Here is a 20,536-nt window from a genome sequence, read left to right on the forward strand (position 1 = left end):
TCCCAACTTTGTCTCAAAAGAGCATATACCACCAAAAATGAGTAACAACCCCAAGAACACAGACTACTAGCTTGACAAGGGACAGGCTAAATGTAGGATGTAGTAAATAGGACAAAAAGGATATTTTTGGCATAGTGAAGCTTATGGGTAAAATGAGAAAAGGAGACCTCTACCACATGTGTCAACTAACCACAAACCGAATGCATACAGGTATTAAGTAGATCAAATTCATAATTATGCAAATTAAGGAAACATGCCTCATAAGGAGTACTACTCACATTCCTAGATGAACTGGTCATGAATGTCACCAGTTATAAGCTCTAATAACTCAGAATATATGATGTAGCTTGCCAATTTTCAAAGTCAAGTCTCAGGCTCAGCAAATAATTAACGAAAACTCGTAGATATGCATATACGATTCTACTAATATCATGTTAATCTAGCAAGGCTCAGGCAAAACAGATGCAAATGCTAAATCATCATAGAAATACTACCGTTCCGACTCGACCTATATGCTAAAAATAAACGTGCATTTTATGGAATTTTTTTGAATTTTTGAATTTTTTTTTTGAATTTTGTAGTATATATAAGAGAAATGAAATGAAACAATGCAAAACAAAATTAAACGTGAATGCAAACAAATGAATGAAGTGCGACGCAAAACCCTTCCCCAAACCAAATCGCACAATGTCCCCATTGTGCAAAATCATGTAATGAAATAAAAGAGAAACGGGAATTTGCGAGAAAAAGGGAAATAAAAACAAAATGACATAAAGTAAAGACTTGGGAACTCACAAGACTTTAAGCGCAGCAAAGGAAACCTCCCCAAACCAGCGTGAGCTAGGAGGTTTCAGTAGCCAGCAGTGCTACCAATAAGAACCTGAAAGACAATTAAAACCACGCATAAGACTGAAGAAAGCGATTTTGGAACGTAAAAATTGTGCATAAATGAGACAAAAGAAGAAATAGACAATTCGACGGAAAATAAAGTGGAGTAGAAGACTCCCTTAAATCCGCATATCGACCAATCACAGCAGGGGAGAGGTCGTGAAAGAATATAGCAGCAGCAGCAGTCGATCGACCTAAAGAGGCAGTCGATCGACCAGATGGTCGTGAACAGTAGCTCCTGTAACCCGCAACTCAGTCGATCGACCAATGATACCAACATCGATCGAAAACACTTCTTTGCGAGTGTCTTATTTCTTCGTAATTGCTCAATGATTTGAGCTTATAAGCTCTAAATACCTGCAAATGCACAATAGTACGCGCCCAAAATTGCGCAAAACCCAGAACGAAGTCTAAAGTACTTAAAAATCCTAAGCAAACGAAATTAAAAGCGAAGTTTTCGCGCACACAAAAGCAATAAAAAATAGTTCGAAAGCAATGAAATGAAGTTTATAACGAATTTGATCAACTAATAGTTGATCAAAAAGGACCAAGGGATGGCCCACTTCGTCGGCTTCTGGCTACTAGATGTAGCCTCAATGGTGCTCATCTTATCAGTTGCACCCCTCATAGCTTCAACAGGTGGAGAGCTCAATGGATCAGCTTCGTCATCTCCCCAATCAAGGGCTCCCTCGGAATCGTCGGACTCCAAATCTGCCCATTTCACCTTGGCCGGCTCATCTTCCACTTCCTCATCTGTCATATAGCTTAGACAACCAAGACCTCCTCTCGAAACGATAGGCTCTGTCGCAGCTGGAGTATCCAACGGCTTTTCCTTCCCCAAACCAGCTCCTGCATTATCTAAAACAACAAAGTCTTCCTCCTTTTTGCTCCCAATCTGGGGCGGAGGGGTTAATACAGCAGTAGTAATAGGGACAGTCGATTCAGGAAGCACAAAGTACGATCTCTTTTCAGAGACCGTATTACAAGTAACAGGCCACATGGCGTCCTTCTTTTTAGCAGGTTGGGCAAAAATGATAGAGTGTTTCCCAACCTTGAAGGTCAAGGTTCCTAAACCGACGTCAATAATCGCACCAAAGGTGTGCGAAACGGCCTACCCAAAATGATGGGAATATGGTCATCCTCGGGCATGTCAAGGACAACAAAATCAACAGGAAGAAAAACTTCCCTATCGGACGGTATGTCCTCTAGGACTCCTATAGGCTCGACCGCAGATCGGTCGACCATCCGAATGTCATTTCGTGATAGCAAACCGGGTCAACTTGAGTTTTCTAGCAAAACTCAAGGGCATGACACTTATACTGGCCCCTAAGTCACACAATGCCTTTTCGATAGAAAAGGTACCTATCCTACAAGGGACAGAAAAACTGCCCGGGTCCTCTAACTTAAGGGGCGCAGTGTGAGACAGATAAGAACAAGACTCCTTTGTGAGTGCGACAGTGTGCACTGTTTCAAGTGACCGCTTTTTTGACAATAGTTGTTTCATAAATTTGGTGTAAGCGGGTACTTGGTTAACTAACTCAAGGAAGGGGACTTGCACATTAAGACTACGGATAACTTTCTCAAACTTATTGAAAGATACCTGTTCTTTGGTCGGCACGAGTCTCTCCGGATACGGGGGCATAAGGAGCACCTTAGCCCTCTCTTCTAAGTCGCGTGTGCCGGTATCCTTGGACTTAGGTTGAAAGTCCGTCGCCTTCTCTTTGTTGAAGCTAGACCCCTCCTCGGACCGTCTCAAATGAGACCCATTGACCGTCATTGGATCGAACTTGAGCGGGATCGACCCATCGCATTCGGTCCGCCTAAAATCTTCGGGATCATGGTACCCCGAAACAAGTGATCTCGTAAATTATTTGGCATTAAAGGACGAGACTCTTCAATATCAGCGATGATAGTGGTCGATCGACCAACCTCCTCGATCGATCGATCGATGCACATTCGAGCTCCTCAGAACTCGTAAGTCGGTCGATCGACTAGGTACTTGATCGATCGATCAAATTCTGTGACGCCTTTTTCTTTGAATTGTTCGTGGAAGCTTTCTCTTTGCTTGTTTCTGGCTCATCTTTCCCAACAGCATCCTCAACCATAGCATGACCGTCAAGGGTGGACCCGCTCCTCAAGGTGATGGCATTTAGGGTCTCTTTTTGTTCGGGTTGAGTGGGTAAGTGTCCGGGAGCTCGAGTGTTATTTTTACTAGCCAACTGAGCAATTTGGCTCTCTAATAGCTTCATCCCGGCCTCTCTTGCTTGGGACTCCTTAAGCAACAGATTCTTAAGCTCGGAGAACTCAGAGTTCTGTGATTGTTGCTGCTGCGGCACATAAGGAGGCTTTTGATACTGCTGTTTTTGATGAGGAGGCACATATGGCTGCTGCTGTGGTGGAGGTTGAGTTGGGTTTTGGACATTCTGGCTCCTCCAACTCAAGTTCGGATGTGGTGGCTCGTAGTAGGTGTTTGTCTGCCTATAGTGTTGAAAGGCAGCACAAGATTCAAAGGGACTAGGGCAGTTTTTCGAGACATGGCCCTCAATTCCACACCTTTCACAAACAAAGGGACCGTCCATCACGGCATTGACTTGGTACATCCCACCTTTAGAAGCTCCTCCTAGCTCATACTTGTCAAATCTCGCAGTAAGAGCCTCAAGTGCAGCGACAGAGGAAGATTCAGCAGCTCTCCTCTGGTTCCCTCTCGAATTCCCATACTCGGCCTTGTGGGTAGCTAGATCGTCAATGATCTTCCACCCCTTGGTTGCTCCTAAATTTTCAAAGAAATCTCCCATTGGCTGCAAAGATCCAAAATGGCCCTCTGATCGTCGTACAACCCATTGTAGAAATGATTGCACAAACTCCACTTAGCAAACCCGTGGTGCGGTATGGTTCGCACCAACTTCTTGAATCGGACCCATGCCTCATGAAAATTCTCATCTGGCCCTTGTTTAAAGCCCGTGATCTGAGCTCTAATAGCGATCGTCCTTGAAGCAGAAAAGTACTTCTTGTAGAACGCTAATGCCAATGTATTCCAATCAGTAATCTCTAGAGCAGCTCGGTCCAGATCTCTATACCATTCCCTTGCAGCATCGCGGAGGGAGAAGATAAACATAGTTTCCTTGATCTGGTCCTGGGTCACGCCAACTGGTGGGGGAATGGAGCAGCAGTAGTCAATGAAGGTCTCCATGTGTTTAGCTGCATCTTCATTTGCAGCTCCCCCGAACTGGTTTCTCTCTACCATAGTGATGTAGGCAGGCTTTGGTTCGAACTTTCTGGCTTCTCCCGGTAGTTCGAACCCCTTATATAGATTCGCGGCCGTCGGCTCAGAAAAACTAGCTATACTCGCTTCCTCGGCCATGACTGAAAATTCAGGAGAAGTAACTGTCTCGGCTGAAGATGTAGAAACGGTTGAAGATGGTGGATTCTCCTCGAACAGCTCGTTCTCGTAAAAGCTAGAATGAGAACTCGGCTCTTCCAGCTGTTGTTCTTGAAATAACCTCCTCTTAACGTGCAAAGATCTTTCAATCTCTGGATCAAATGGCGTAATGGACCACCCCGTGACTGCGCGCATAAGAGGAAACTACAACAAAATATAAGAATAGTTTAAGGAACGGATGTTCCTTAAACTAAGAAAGACTAAAAATAAAGACAACTAAAATTAGGACTATTGCCTCCCTAACAACGGCAAAAATTTGATACCCGTCGCTGTGAGTACCAAAGATAAAATTTATAATCTCCTATTAAGACTAACCTAGGCTAGTGGTAACAGGGTCGAACCACAAGGAGGCAGTTGTAAACTTTAGTTGTTCTATGATCAGTCTAAGGTAACTATTGTGGGGGTTGATGTGAATTGGTCTATAGCTAATAACAATAAAAGAAAATAAACTAAAAGAACGATTTAAACAGATAAAAGAAAGGTACTAGGATGGTCGGGTCATTACAGCTTCGGCGGCAGCAAACTAAGTCGGTCTGAATTGAACACAGGTAAGGCGGGAAATAAGAGGTCCTCTCGGTCCACTCCTAACAAATAGCATCTCTCGATCTCGCTATAGGTCCCTAATGTCACTAATACTAACTTTCGTCCTGAAAAGTGACTAATGGTCTAAACTATACCTATCTTTCGATCTCAGCACAGTTTAGTCGAATTAATTGACGGTCAAGCAACCTACCCTACCTTTCGGTAATGGGTCATCACAAAAGAGGTATCTAACTGGTCGCATGCATTCGATTTGTTAAATACAAGTTTAAAAACAATTAAAACGAAGATAACCTTACAAGGTCGATCGATCGACCAACAATGTCGATCGATCGACCGACACGCTGGTTCATCCGTGTCTAACCTATTGCCGCCTAGCCATAAATCGCCTACATCCTAGCACTATAGGTTTAGCTACTCATGACGAAGGTAAAAACAACAAATAAACTAAGACAATAGGTCTTGAATTCATGATTTGAAATAGATAGCAAATAACAATAACAATAATTGGCTTTGGGCACAAATCTAGCAATTCTAATACTAAGGAAAAAGCGAAACAAATAAATGGAATTAAAGCAGAATGATTACCGAGAATTTCGGAGGAAAGATTAAGAGCAAAGGCGAAAATCCAATGTTAAAGTCGATAACCCAAAACCCTAACTCCGAAATAAGCTAGAACTAAAAGTCTCGTATGTGATATGAAACTTGATGCAAAAACTCGATATCAAACTAGATGTTGGTGTTACGTTATATAGCAATAAACGCAGCAACTTATTTCCTAAAACCTAAACTTCACGGGCCTTGAATTTCTCAATCTTTTAATTAAAATGCTGGAATCGAAATCGTCGATCGACTAAAGATGCTTTGTCGATCGATCGCTCCTCAAAGAACCGGAGAGCTTCGAAACCGAGCCTTGGTCGATCGATCGACTAGGCTGGTCGGTCATTAGCTAAGCTGCTACTTGACTTCTTTAAACTCGTGGATTCGTCCTTTGGGCCTTGGATCGCGCACCAAGCTTGTTCCTTAAGCAGTTCCTTTACGTCATTTGCAATGCAGATTACTCGGGGACGGATTTGGCTTGATTTCCCGCTAAATTCTCCACATTTCTGCGATAAAGTACAAAAGTAGAGGAAAATAGAGAAATATGGGCATATATAGCACAATTGAGCTCTGAAATGCGTGTAAAAAGAGATGTACAACATCATATAAATGACACGCATCAAATAGGCCGCAGGGTCTGCCAATATGATCACTGTGTTATATTACGTTTTTTCTTAAAAAAAATTGCATACTTGGGATCGTTCTAAACGGCTAAGTACATATTAAACTATGTAATATCGATTATTGGCCATATAAAGCAGGTGATGGATTTTGCGAGGCTGGTGATTTTTTTGTCTTGGTCTGGTGGTGTAAATTTATGAACCTATGAAGATTTGTTGGCCATGTAAAGCAAGTGATTAAAATTATTACATATTCGGCTTAGGTGACAAAAAAGGAGAAACGCTGGTCGCATAAAAATGGTTATGGAATGAGACCATTTAACCATTACTGTGGAATTTCCTAGCGATAAGTAGCTTTTTTTTTTTTTTTTTTTTTTTGATAATCTACTAAAACTAAATTGATCTTCTGAGGTGGGGCTAACCTATCTCATCCTTTCGAATATGACCATTTAATCACAAAATATTATGACTATAATTATTACTTCTTACCTAAAAATGATGTTAATTTTTTATCACAAAATAGTAACATTTTATCGTAATATAGCTACATGTGGTCCGTGTTATTTTATACAGAAAATAGGCTGTATGAAATAAGGATTTTCAGGTAATTTTTTTTAAAAAATGAATACCTTTACACTTGGCATGTCCTTATCCTCAACTTTATATGACTCTATTAAACAAGTGGTCAGGGGTTCGATTCCTGACTCTTGCGAATGAAAAAGCCAAACTTGGGAGGGGTCAACCCATTAAATTGCCTTCAGTACCCCGAAGGAGATTGCCCCAACTGTCGGTAGGGGATACTCCTGGTCAACACCAAAAAAAAAAAAACTTTATATGACTCTATCATCACAAGATTTCCACCGTACCAAAATCTTTGAATCCATAATTTGTGCAATTTCTACAACCCTCTAACTACCCCCTCTTTTATGCGTGTCTTTCCTCAGGGCAATCAATATAGCAAATCTAAATATTATTGCTTCAATATCATGTATGATTTTATGAATAACTAATAATATTGTTGCATTATGTTGGATAAACACAGTATCTACTTGCTAAAGTTGCGAATCCGGATGTATGAGCTTTGACGTTTAGATTTTCGTTTTTATTATATATTTTAAACAACTTTATGGTCAGTTTTGACATACATTTTACGCTGCACAAAATAAATGCTATAGTTTGATTATAGTGAAATGAGTGGTTATTAAAATAGTTTTGTTTGTACCAGAATCGTACAATTATATCGTGTTAACCACTACTATGGAATTTTCTAACGATAAATAGTTATCAATGAGTCTTATTTCAAACGGTTTTATTTCCAGACGACGGAATGTCACCATTTTTTAATAAAAAAAAACCATTTAATCACAAAATGCCAGATTATTTTCACTTTTGTCTATGTTATGGTAGCTGAACTACTTTATACTTCTTGTGCGTTACTTTTATATGGCCATATGTCTTTGTCCTTAGTCATATTACTCATGTATAATAAGACGCTTCCATTAGTAAACTTTCGACAATTCCCACATTAGTATAATAAATGCAATATGTTGCTCTCCATCATATAATTTAGTACTGTGATTTAATGTGCACCACTACATGTCTACGTTTCATAGTCTTTCGGTGAGAAGTTTATCTTACATGTTTAACCTACAGGTGCTGCCCGTGACGCCTAATAAGATTACCATTCCGTTTCATCCACTCTTAAAACAAATCGCAGCTGTATTACAATTCCCTGAACCTGTTTACCATATACTGGACTTGTCCAAGAATAGTGCCTATGTGTCAGTGAAGACAAATCTTAGGGATATCACCTTCTCATATGTGGCTGGGCGTGCTGATACAGTTGAAGAATCATGTGAAGTTGCTGCGAAAAAAGTTGTTCTTAATAGAATATGTAAATATTCTCATATATTCTGTATAGTTTGTATTACCTAAATTAGAGGATTGCCTTGACTAATTTAGTTATTGACTCCCATGATTGTAGGCATAACACATGGGATGTGTTTAGCTAACCTAGGATAGTTCTGATGTATATATTGGATGCTCATACGTCAATAATAATCAAGGGATTATATTCTTTTATGGTATCAGTCACCATACAGATCCCCTAGCTTCCGCCTTCATCTCCTTCCTCTCCTTCAACTCTCTGCATCTCCTTCCTTCTCCTTTTCAATGACGAACGACACACAAAAACCCGCCTATCACCCTGCATATTCAGTTTCCAATATCAAAAACTTTGTGCAAATTACCCTAGAAAACGAGAATGTCCACTATGCTTCCTGGGCAGAATTGTTTCTTAACACCGCTCGAGCATTCGACGTTCTCGATCACATCTCCCCTCCTAAAGGTGCTGCCATCAACAAGGATGATCAATGGGATCGTCTTGATGCCATTGTAAAACAGTGGATTTACAGTACCATCTCGCTCGATCTCCTTCATACTATCCTCGAGCCTGGTGCCACCGCTCAACAGGCTTGGGATCGTATCAAGGACATCTTCAACGATAACAAGAATTCCCATGCAGTGATGTTAGAGCAGCAATTTACTAATATCCATATGGACAACTACCCTAATGTGTCGTCATACTGTCAGGCGCTCAAAATGATCGCCGATCAATTAGCGAATGTTGGAACCCCTGTTTCCGATACTCGCCTCGTCCTCCAACTCGTTACTCATGTCTCTGATGGGTACGATGGGATTGCTACTCTTATTCAACAAAGCGATCCCCTTCCACCATTCTACAAAGCCCGTTCTATGTTGGCTCTTGAGGAAAGCCGCCGTGCCAAAACCGTACAAAACACTACTGAAACTGCTAATGTCGCATCTCAAGCTGTTGGTGACGGTTCCTCTGATTCTAATTCTCGCTCCCCACAGCGGGGTGACAACAACTACACCCGTTCCCAAAATAATAAAGGAAAGGGGAGTCGTCATCACCGTGGTCAATCCAAGGGCAAGGGAAATCAGGGTGGTTACAACAACAAGAATGGGGGTAGAAATGGGCAGCAGCAGCAACAGATGGCGTCTGGTTCAACCTGGACATTTGTCCCATACAATCCGTGGCAGCAGCAGCAACAGGGGTGGCCGGTGCCCCCCTGTCCTTATCCCACGGCGGGTTGGGCTCCACCTGGCAACAATCGGTCTCCGGGTATTTTAGGACCACGACCCCAGCAGGCTTTTATTGCTCAGCCTACTACGGTTGGGACGGGTCACGGAGCGTTTGTCCCGACTGATATTGCTGCCGTTATGCAGACTATGTCGCTTCAACAGCCGGATGACAACTATTACATGGATACAGGAGCGTCGTCTCACATGACGTCAAATAATGGTACACTCTCTTCTTATTCTTTTTTGCGTGATAAACGTCATATTGTAGTCGGAAATGGTAGTTTAATTCCTATTGTGGGTCATGGAAATTCGTCCCTGCCTTCACCTCATAATTCCCTAATCCTACGTAATGTCCTTCATGTTCCAAGCATAATTAAAAACCTGGTGTCTGTACGAAAGTTTACATCTGATAATAATGTTTCCGTGGAATTTGACCCATTTGGTTTTACTGTGAAGGATCTCAAGACGGGGATGCCAATTATGAGAAGCCCTAGCACGGGCGATCTTTACCCTCTACTCTCGTCTCACCAAACTGTCTCCACAACACCACAAGCCTTTACTGCATTTCCGTCTACTACCTGGCACTCACGGCTTGGCCATCCCGGCTCAGCTATTTTTAATTCTTTACGTACCAATAAACACATTTCTTGTAGTCCTATTAATCGTTTTTCTCTTTGTCATTCCTGTCAATTAGGGAAGCATATAAAGCTTCCATTTCATGCGTCTTTAGCAGGTACTATTAGCCCCTTTGATATTTTGCATTCGGATTTATGGACTTCTCCAGTTATTAGTACTTTGGGACACCGTTACTATGTTTTGTTTTTAGACGATTTTACCAATTTTCTATGGACATTTCCTCTCACCAATAAATCACAGGTTTTTGATATTTTCACCAATTTCTACAATATGATTAAAACACAATTTGATCGTCCCATTAAAACATTACAGTGTGATAACGGTCGCGAATACCATAACTCACCTCTCCATAAATTCTTTGAGGCTAAAGGTATGCTTTTTCGTTTTTCCTGTCCCCATACTTCCCCACAAAACGGTAAGGCCGAGCGTAAAATTCGAACAATAAATAACATTACTCGTACTCTTTTAATTCATGCTCACATGCCTCCGTCTATGTGGCATCATGCTTTGGCCATGGCCACGTATCTTCACAATATCCTCCCTAGCAAAGCTAATTCACATACCTCCCCCACATCGAGTCTTTACCAACGGGTCCCATCATATGAGCATCTCCGCACTTTCGGTTGTCTATGTTACCCGCACACACCTTCCACTTCTATTCACAAACTTGCACCCCGTGCTACACCGTGCGTCTTTATCGGCTACCCGGCTTCCCATCGCGGTTACAAGTGTCTTGATTTGGCTACACGGAAAATTATTATTGCCCGTCATGTAACTTTCGATGAACAAGTCTTTCCCTTTGCCAAAACAAACACGGTCCCTGCCTCATATGATTTCCTCACTGATGACCCATCCCCTTACTTGACTCACCACATACATAATCCACCCTCAAACCAAACTACTCCACCTGAACAGACCCCTCCCACCTCGCCCGTGTCTACCCCTGCATCATCAGCCGTGTCCAGTCCCAGGTCCCCTGCCTCGCCCCCACCAGAGTCCCCTGCCACCTCTCCCACGGCTGCACCCAACTCGCCAGGCCCCTCTTCACCTACGGACACCAACACCACATCCCAGCCATCCCCTCAAATGATGACTCGTGCTCGGCACGGCATTTTCAAGCCCAAACCACAATTTGATTTATGCACAACCAACAGCCTTTCCCCTATTCCCAAATGTCCCAAGACAGCCCTTAATGACCCACAATGGAACCGCGCCATGAAAGACGAATTTGACGCACTCATTAAGAATAAGACTTGGGTACTTGTTCCCCGACCTCCTAATGTCAATGTAACTCGTTGTCTTTGGTTGTTTAAGCATAAATTTAAAGCTAATGGTGATTTGGAGCGATACAAGGCTCGTCTTGTTGTCAATGGCAGGTCACAACAAAGGGAATCGACTGTGATGAAACTTTCAGTCCCGTGGTCAAACCGGCCACCATTCGCACTGTGCTTAGCATCGCTGTTTCAAAAAATTGGTCACTCCGTCAGTTGGACGTCAAAAACGCCTTTTTACATGGACACCTTATGGAAACTGTCTATATGCATCAACCGCCCGGGTTTCGGGACCGTCATCATCCGGATTATGTATGTCTTCTAAAGAAGTCCCTTTACGGTCTCAAACAAGCACCGCGTGCCTGGTATCAAAGGTTTGCACATTTTGTTTCCACTATTGGTTTTCAGCATAGCAAGTGTGACACTTCTTTATTCATTTATCATGAAGGGGCCAATATTGCTTACCTCCTTTTATACGTGGATGACATTATTCTTGCCACTTCCACTGATTTGCTTCGGACTAAAATTATGGGTCATCTTCAATCGGAATTTGCAATGACCGATCTTGGTCCGTTAAATTATTTCTTGGGTATATCAGCAATACGACACAAGAATGGGCTATTTTTACATCAAAAGAAATATGCCGAGGACATCATTGCCCGCGCCAATATGACTTCCTGTAAACCGGCCCAAACCCCTGTTGACACGAAATCCAAGCTAAGTGCTGCCTCGGGTTCCCCCGTAGCAGACCCTACTTTATACCGTAGTCTCGCCGGAGCGCTCCAATATTTGACTTTTACCCGGCCCGACATCTCCTACGCGGTACAACAAATTTGCCTCTTCATGCACGATCCCCGAGAAACCCATTATAGTGCCCTGAAAAGAATAATAAGATACCTGCGTGGCACCTCTCACTATGGCCTGCATTTAACATCCACATCGGTTACATCTTTGACGGCCTATAGTGACGCTGATTGGGGCGGTTGTCCCGATTTCCGCCGCTCTACCTCCGGGTATTGTGTTTATCTAGGCGATAATCTTATTTCATGGTCCTCTAAAAGACAAGCTACTGTTTCACGCTCAAGTGCAGAGGCCGAATACAGAGGTGTAGCCAATGTTGTAGCCGAGACATGTTGGTTACGTAACCTACTTCTTGAACTTCGTACTCCCATCCGCAAAGCTACCATTGTATACTGTGACAATGTTTCAGCTATTTATCTTGCCGGAAATCCCGTCAATCATCAACGGACCAAGCACATCGAATTGGATATTCATTTTGTACGGGAAAAGGTAGCTCTCGGTGAGGTTCAAGTCCGCCATGTCCCTTCACGATATCAGTTTGCGGACGTATTTACGAAAGGTCTACCAAAGGTACTTTTCGATGATTTTCGATCCAGTCTCAGCATCCGTCCTCCTCCCGCTTCGACTCCGGGGGTGTAATAGAATATGTAAATATTCTCATATATTCTGTATAGTTTGTATTACCTAAATTAGAGGATTGCCTTGACTAATTTAGTTATTGACTCCCATGATTGTAGGCATAACACATGGGATGTGTTTAGCTAACCTAGGATAGTTCTGATGTATATATTGGATGCTCATACGTCAATAATAATCAAGGGATTATATTCTTTTAGTTCTAAACATCAGTAAGAGGTGGGGTGTTATTGTGGAGGACTTGACCTTTGTCAGGTACAGATGTTTAGACCGTTGCAGCCGTCTATACAGACTCAAACGTAATGAATTGGAAGATATTGTTAAAGGAGAAAGCAGGGGTGACCTTGAAGAAAACGTGCCTGATAGCCCTAGCCGCATTAGGCATGTTTCTCTTGATTATGTGCCTCTTTTGAGGAAAATCTTCAATACCATTGCAGTTCAGGCTACGCCGCTTAAAACTCTGAGGCACTGCGCTGGTCGTTACACATCTTGGATTACAATCCAACCTCTATTCAACAATGCATCAAAGGAAGTATTTATTGGGCCAACATGTGATACTCTTGCACACGCAAAGAGCGAATTGGATAGGAAAGTCACCATGTATCCAATACATGCATACAATCTTGAAATTGTTGATGCAAATTATGGGTCGCGAGCTTCAAAGATCGCTCTTTTGCTATATAATCTTGAACAAGAGAGCTACCTGACAATAAGGGCACGCATGACTGGAATCCCTGATGAACCTGCATATTCCTGCGTACTTGTGGAATAAGATGACATGGCATTTGAAAATGCAGGTGCTCACATACCAACAATTACTCCAGCACCTGTACGAGCAAGGTCACATAGAAGCACACGTCTTGCAAGTCCTGAAAACGTAGTTGTTTGTCAGGCAGGTCCTTGCCCCGTTTTCTACAAGGTGCCGCGGCAACAACGAATGGCCAGCAAGCGTGCAAGGAATGTGTACAAGTAATAGTTCGTATGGCTTTGCAGGTGTGGTATTGTCTGCTAATGGTTTTTTACAATTTCTTTGGTTTTACCAGGTGCTCTAATGTTGTGGGGCTACTATGCTATCCTCTGACCCGTAGTTGCCTGTTAGCAACAATCAGTATTCTTTTTTGCCGTTCCCATAACCCACCTGTAGAAGCTGTATTTTGATAAGCATCTTAGCCTTTAGTCAAGGCTTTATCCTTATGATATATCATGTAATGAATTTAATCTAAATTGGTGTTCTTGTAATGACTCTGTGTACTAAGTTAAGTGTTCATGCGATCTACTTGCGTTGGCATATTATGCATTTGATTTGTCTAGGCTGGTTCATATGCATCCTCACAAGGTTAACTTATGTTTGTTCACTCTCACATGTTTGTTATCCTTGTTGGGTAAAGAAGTCACAAATCTTATAATGATTACATCTTACCAGCGGACAGCCAACATAGCTTGGCTCATATAGAATATGCCTGCTACTTGGCTTGCTTGTAATGCTTCAGTTCAGCACTGTAGTTATTCAGTCACAAACTTTCTTTACCTTAACTGAGAATTTATTTGCCTCAGAATGCAGTAAGGCTAGGGCCGCATAATCCTTGGTCTATGGTATGCTAAAGTACATATCCAGATGTTAGGATCTGCTATTAACAGTGCATAAGCTGTGCGGTGCTGTTCAAAGATAGGGACAATGCTGTGGTTTATGTGGTAAGTATATCTTAACAATGTGTTAAATCGTTAACTCACACTCCTGTTACTTGCAGTTTAGTACCTTAGCATCCCTATTCTATGGTGCCACTTCACACACATTAGGAAATCCGTCCTTATTCTTTCATTACTATCGTTTTGAACGTGGTGGTTAGAAGAACACAATAAAACAACGCCGCTGGTTGCTGATCTGACTTTTCAAGATGGCCGCAACAAAATACTGTTATGTTGATAACACTTAAGCATAAATTGCACATTATAGGCATACTCAATATAAGGACCGCTCATTATGAAATACGGGATACACAGTTTCGGCGATTTTTAAGCACCCAGATTAAAAAAAAAAAGGAAAAAAAAAAGAAAGAAAAAACTATAAGAAAACGAGCAAACACAGACAACACTGAATACTAATGGTACTTAAGGTCGTAGTTGCTATGCAAGCATACATACATACTGCTTAATCCGACAAAATCACATATACTTTGAAATACAAGAAGAAGATTATCGCTACTACACTTTACGGAAACTGCCCAAAATTAGAACATGATAAATCATCCATGTATGGTAGTGTTACAAGTTACAACCCACTAGGCTTAACCATACTCCAGAGTAACAAACAAGTTATTGCAACATGGGTAATAACTAGACAAGTACATGCCAATCCCATAAAATCTGATAAAATGGCGCCAATGTAACTAACCTCTTTATTTACCATGATTTACTGGGCACACTTGCACTTTCTTTCCACAGATTTTGTGCTTCTATGTCACCTTACATCATCATAAGTTTACCCAAGTGGGGTTTAGTAAATAAATTAGTATTAAAAAGGACAAATGAACTATCCTACATTCCTACTCCATGCATCACAAACTCCTATAAATAATACTATATATGACTTCCTATTCTCTGTGACATTCTTACAAATTAAGTGGTGTCATTCCTTCTTCTAAATTGTTCTCTTATCCTTCAGCCTTACTTCAAGCAGAATCAACAATTAGAAAGGTGCTTTGTGGTAAATTACATAAGTACACCATCTTATTTGTAGCTCTGTTTTCAACTAAATTTGCATTTCCTAATGTTATTATGCTGGCATTACTTTGTTCTCTAAGTTAGACTGACATTTTTTTTCATAACTTTACCTTAAGGTAGTGTATTTTTTTATTATTAGTATTACTTGAATCTTATACATACAATATGTAGGCCTTAAATAGCATGATCAATTAAGTAAACACATCTGAATTCTTACTCATAAGTCATAACACTCACCCATGCCTTTTTAAATAAAATATGAAATGTGATATATGATAATATGGATCCAAGTGCTAACAAATGTTTGTTTATAGTTTCTATGGATATTGAGAAGTATTGTTAGTTAATCAGTTAAAAAGTGCTAATTAGCAGTTCAGTTAATTGTTTTTGTCATGTGTGCTATGGATGGAATACGTGCGATGGATTGTCATTAGTTCGGTGTTGAAAATGTGTGTAGGTTTGTGACTAAATACTGTTCTTAACAACAACTTTAAAAGCTGATGGACTCTTATTTAGTGCGTTATAGTCCATACTAGAGTCATCACTTGTATTTATAATTCATACGTTATGGAATGTCGGGCCATTTACTGTTTGCACTTCCATATAGGATTCAGTGTGTGCAGACGATGACTACACCAGTTACACAAATCGCAATCCCTTTTCGACCTTTGCTAGCAAAAATCACTGAGTGCATGGAGTTCCCAGAACCAGAATACAATGTAGTGAATTTAGAGCAGAACAGTGGTTCTGTAACTGTGAAGGTTGATTATGATTGTTGAACACCTCTATATAGGCGGTGCTTCAACGACCCTTGAAGATTCGTATGAGAAGGCAGCACAGGCAGCTGCCCGTGATCTTATAATTAAGTTTGACATCTATATTAATGATTTCACGGCTGCCAAGAAACATATGTATGAGAGGTGCACCAATCTCTGGTGTTTTAAATGCCTCGAGATGGATAGGTTGGGAAAAGGGCTGTCCAAAATCCCTTTGGAAGAAGAGTTTGTATTTCATGAGATATATCATCTCCACCATGTTGCAATAGACATTGTGTCTATTCTTATGACCATCACTGAAAAACTTCCCATTGAATGCACCTCCATTCACACTATAGAGCACACTCCTTCAAGTTTCACATCATGGCTAGATATAGATCACAGCGACAACAAGCACGAGCACACCTGTATCATTAGTGATACGTGCACATCGTCTATTGCATCACAGAGGGATCTTGCCCACAAAGTTATCCAATACCTAACACCTCTATACAATGTTGACATTATTGATGCAAACTATGCCCCTGAGGAGCTCAAGTTTGTTGCCTTTATATGTGAATCCGCAAAGAAAAAATTCTTAACCTTAGAGAAGCATGCTCTAGAGGTGCAGCAGGGTCTTCTAGGTACCCCTGAACTTGTTAAAGAGGATTGTACTACTCCTAAAGGTGTGATGCACTTGATCCCTCTCCTCAAATCTCCACCACCACCCCCTCGGAAACGCAAGTCCAGCTTACCAACTTCATCCAAAGCTAACAGTGTGCCAGACAACCGCAACATATCATTTTATACTGTGCCTCCATATGATATTACCGGCCTCTATAAGAATATTAAGTTTGCATAAAGACAGCACGGTTCTCCACAAATGATCTTTTGCTGTGCCCACCAATGCAATTTAGTCCTCATCGTTTTGCCTATAGTTGTCTCATTGAAGTGTTGTATTCATGAATACATCTTCATTGGAAACTATGTAGTATCTGCTTAGTAATTTGTATTTGGTCTTTTTTTGGACAAGGGCAATGTTGAAGCTGATGAAATGTCTATGTAGGCTATGTATCTTCCTGTTTTGTTCTTTTATTAAGCTACTTATGTTATATATCAACCAATGTTCTATATGTCATGGTTTTTTCTTTACCTTGGATACATTTCTAAGTACTGGTTTTATTGTCAGATTTTACGTTCGAACTTTACCAGTTACTGTTATTATAAGTTTGTGGCAATTTTAGTGGTTTGTTTACATTGAAGGAGTGTGACACCCCGCGATAACGCGGAAATTATAACTTATATAATTCAAGCGGAAAATAAGAGATTTTTGAAACTTTTAAAATTTAAAGCGCGGGTTCACAAAAATCTAAAACACAAATAACGAATGCGGAAATAAAGATTAAATTATACAAACGTGATAGTCAAAGGTGAGGGAAAATATATCCCTCGAATGACAATACAATAAAGGTGAGTCTAAACAATCCTAATAAGCCAACTACTAGCCCAAGGTGCTCGCTAGCTCACACATGTCTTCACCCCATGAATGTACCAACCAATACCTGTCATTCATGTAAACATGAACGCCACAGTCAGTGGGGAGTAACTCAAGGTTCTCCCAGCCACAAAATGTCAAAATGAACACAACAAAGAACTCAATTAGATAAATCATGTAATATACTTACAAAAGATATGAACATCAAGTTTATATATTTAAACATGTCAATTAAATGAGATGGAATATGATAGATCAATATTAGCAAATTGGAGACTCATTATTCATGTGAAATAATTAATAAATATGAAAGATAAGAATACGGTCATTTATGCAAAAGCACGCATTTCAAGAAATTACAATATAGATATGAGATTAGAATCCGAATCATGTGAAACAGCTAAGTAAGGGATCAAATAGAGACTGTAGCCGTTACTTTTAAAACCTCTTAACAAACAAGCACATAGAACGAGATTATTAATGTCACATTCATACTTATGGTCTGCATCACCATAAGTACGGATGGGAACATCACTCCCGACGTTCATACCGCAACTAGAGGGCCTCTGGCTCACCCCTAATATCCGGTAGAACCAAGACTAACAACACAAGGCATAAAAGATAGATACCAATATGTATAACCAAGCAAGACATTTACTACTCATATAAGACATCCAACTCTCAGCAGGACGGCCAACGAGAGAGGTGTCGAAAGGGTATAGTAACCAACTCTCGGCAGTGCGGCCAACGAGAGCGGCGTAGATAAAATAAGATATCCAACTCTCGGCAGTGCGGCCAACGAGAGAGGTATCAAAAGAGTATGGTAACCAACTCTCGGCAGTGCGGCCAACGAGAGCGGCGTAGATAAAATAAGATATCCAACTCTCGGCAGTGCGGCCAACGAGAGAGGTATCAAAAGAGTATGGTAACCAACTCTCGGCAGTACGGCCAACGAGAGCGGCGTAGATAAAATAAGATATCCAACTCTCGGCAGTGCGGCCAACGAGAGAGGTATCAAAAGAGTATGGTAACCAACTCTCGGCAGTACGGCCAACGAGAGTGGCGACCTAAGTCCAATGAATAGAACAAACTTAGCCCAACAAGCAAGCTAGACAAGTCCAATTAAATTAACAAGACAAATCCACTTAAATTAACAAAACAAACCCACTCAAATTAACATGCCGGTTAAATAAAATATGATAAGCGATAATGAATAATTTACGTTATGTAAAATTTACGGGTTAAAATGGAAACCCACACAAATGACTCATTTATGAGCCCAACAAATAGACTAAAGAAGCCCAATACTAGAATCACATTAAGCCCAACACATTACTCATGTAAAATCCAATTATTAGACCATGTGAAGCCCGACAATTTAATCATGTGTAATTCACCCATTTACTCATGTAAGACCCAAAGACTTGATCATGTAAAGCCCAAATGTACTTCTTGATATTATCCACTAACTACCAAAATTTCGACCCTACAATTCATCACAAAACTCCAACAACTCCTAATCACGTGTCTGCATATAAAAAGCATTGAACCCAAGTTTCCAAATCGTCTCACGCGCAAAACCAATTACTGGAGGGAATACTATGAGTACTAATGTAAATATGTATACATATTCAATAAGAGGAGTCAGGCATATAACTAACTCGGCACATAATCACTGCGTAAAACGGCAACCGACCCACATTACATATAACCATGAGACGAAATTACGAGCAAACTTAAGACGGACATGTACACACGTTTTACCGATCACACTAACAAGACAAAGGGTATTTACTGAATGATCATCACGGTTTGATACTTTGATGCATAAGCAAACAACATTATATTCCCTTTTCCAAAACTAAACTATCACAAGGATCCATTTTTAAACTTTGTATAGCAAATCCCTATTTCAGTAGTTATTTGAGATGAACCATGTCAACAATGTCATTCAGGAAGTTCCCAAGTTGACCCCCTTTCACGGTTGCCCATAACAGCCATAAAAGGCCCTCGTTTCGACCACCCGCGGCAGTCCAATACAACCGTATAAATCAGTCCATTTCATCATCATTTTGAGACGGAAAAACCATACAAATGACCCATATTAATCTTGGATATACACTGAAGACGGAATTAAGAAGGTTGGCTCGAACCACCAACCAAACATTGACTAAAAACGAGCATCAAAACCGTCTTACAGCTCCATATTCGCGTTTTTGTGCAACCACATCGAGTTATATTTCGACCTCCATTAAAACAAGGTTTAAGACGGAATTTAAAACGATAAATTCGAGCATACAAGTGAGTAAAGAATAAAGAATCAAACTTTATCAAACAAGGGTATGAGAAACGACATTAAGACAGAATTTCGACATTCTGTCGAGTAACCTATCACCGTTACCTCGTTGCTCTTTGGAATAGCATGCTCCCGGTCCACAGCTACTCTGAGTTGCCCCAGCTAACACCCAAACGCAGGAACGGAGGAAAAAGGGCGGGAAATTCGAGCCCAAAGTAAGACGTCCGGACAGAAACAGGGGGCAAGGTGGCGTCTTTCTTACATATAAAGAAGGAGAATGAGGAGGGGAGGCTAATGGTACAAAAATAATGGAATTTGGTTGAGAAATAAGGGAGGAAATCTGGGTTTTTGAGGTCGAAAATGGTGGAGCGGCTGTGTTTGTTGTTGTTGCAGTTGAAATTGTTGTTTTGCAGGTGAAAAAGGCGAAGGGAGGAAGAAAGAAGGAAAAGTAGTGAGGGGGTGGGGACTAGAGGTGAGCAAAAATTTACGAAACGGTTTTTTGATACGAATACGATACGGTATACGGTTCTCATTATACGGTTTTCCGTATCCACGGTTTTTTTTTCCGTATACCCGATACGGTTTTCTACAAACCGTTCCGTATCCGGGTCAGCGAAAATGAAAACCGGATACCCGGTTTTGACACGGTTTTGAGTAATATTAAAAAAAATATATATATAATACATATATATGATACCTCACCCTCAAAACTCATAACCCTAATTGTTATCCT

The 20,536-nt window shown here is 40.9% G+C and overlaps 1 protein-coding gene across 1 annotated transcript; it reads left to right on the plus strand.

The window, feature by feature from the left end:
* The first annotated feature begins 7,725 nt into the window (after positions 1-7,725).
* LOC141590649 (uncharacterized) lies at positions 7,726-13,308 on the plus strand. The gene is made up of 4 exons (XM_074411220.1): positions 7,726-7,962; positions 8,179-10,068; positions 11,205-12,459; positions 12,737-13,308. Exons 1-4 carry the CDS (start codon positions 7,726-7,728, stop codon positions 13,306-13,308), a joined length of 3,954 nt encoding a protein of 1,317 aa, XP_074267321.1.
* The last annotated feature ends 7,228 nt before the right edge of the window (positions 13,309-20,536 follow it).

The sequence above is a fragment of the Silene latifolia genome, chromosome 7 (assembly GCF_048544455.1).
Source record: "Silene latifolia isolate original U9 population chromosome 7, ASM4854445v1, whole genome shotgun sequence".
Taxonomy (NCBI): Eukaryota; Viridiplantae; Streptophyta; class Magnoliopsida; order Caryophyllales; family Caryophyllaceae; genus Silene; species Silene latifolia.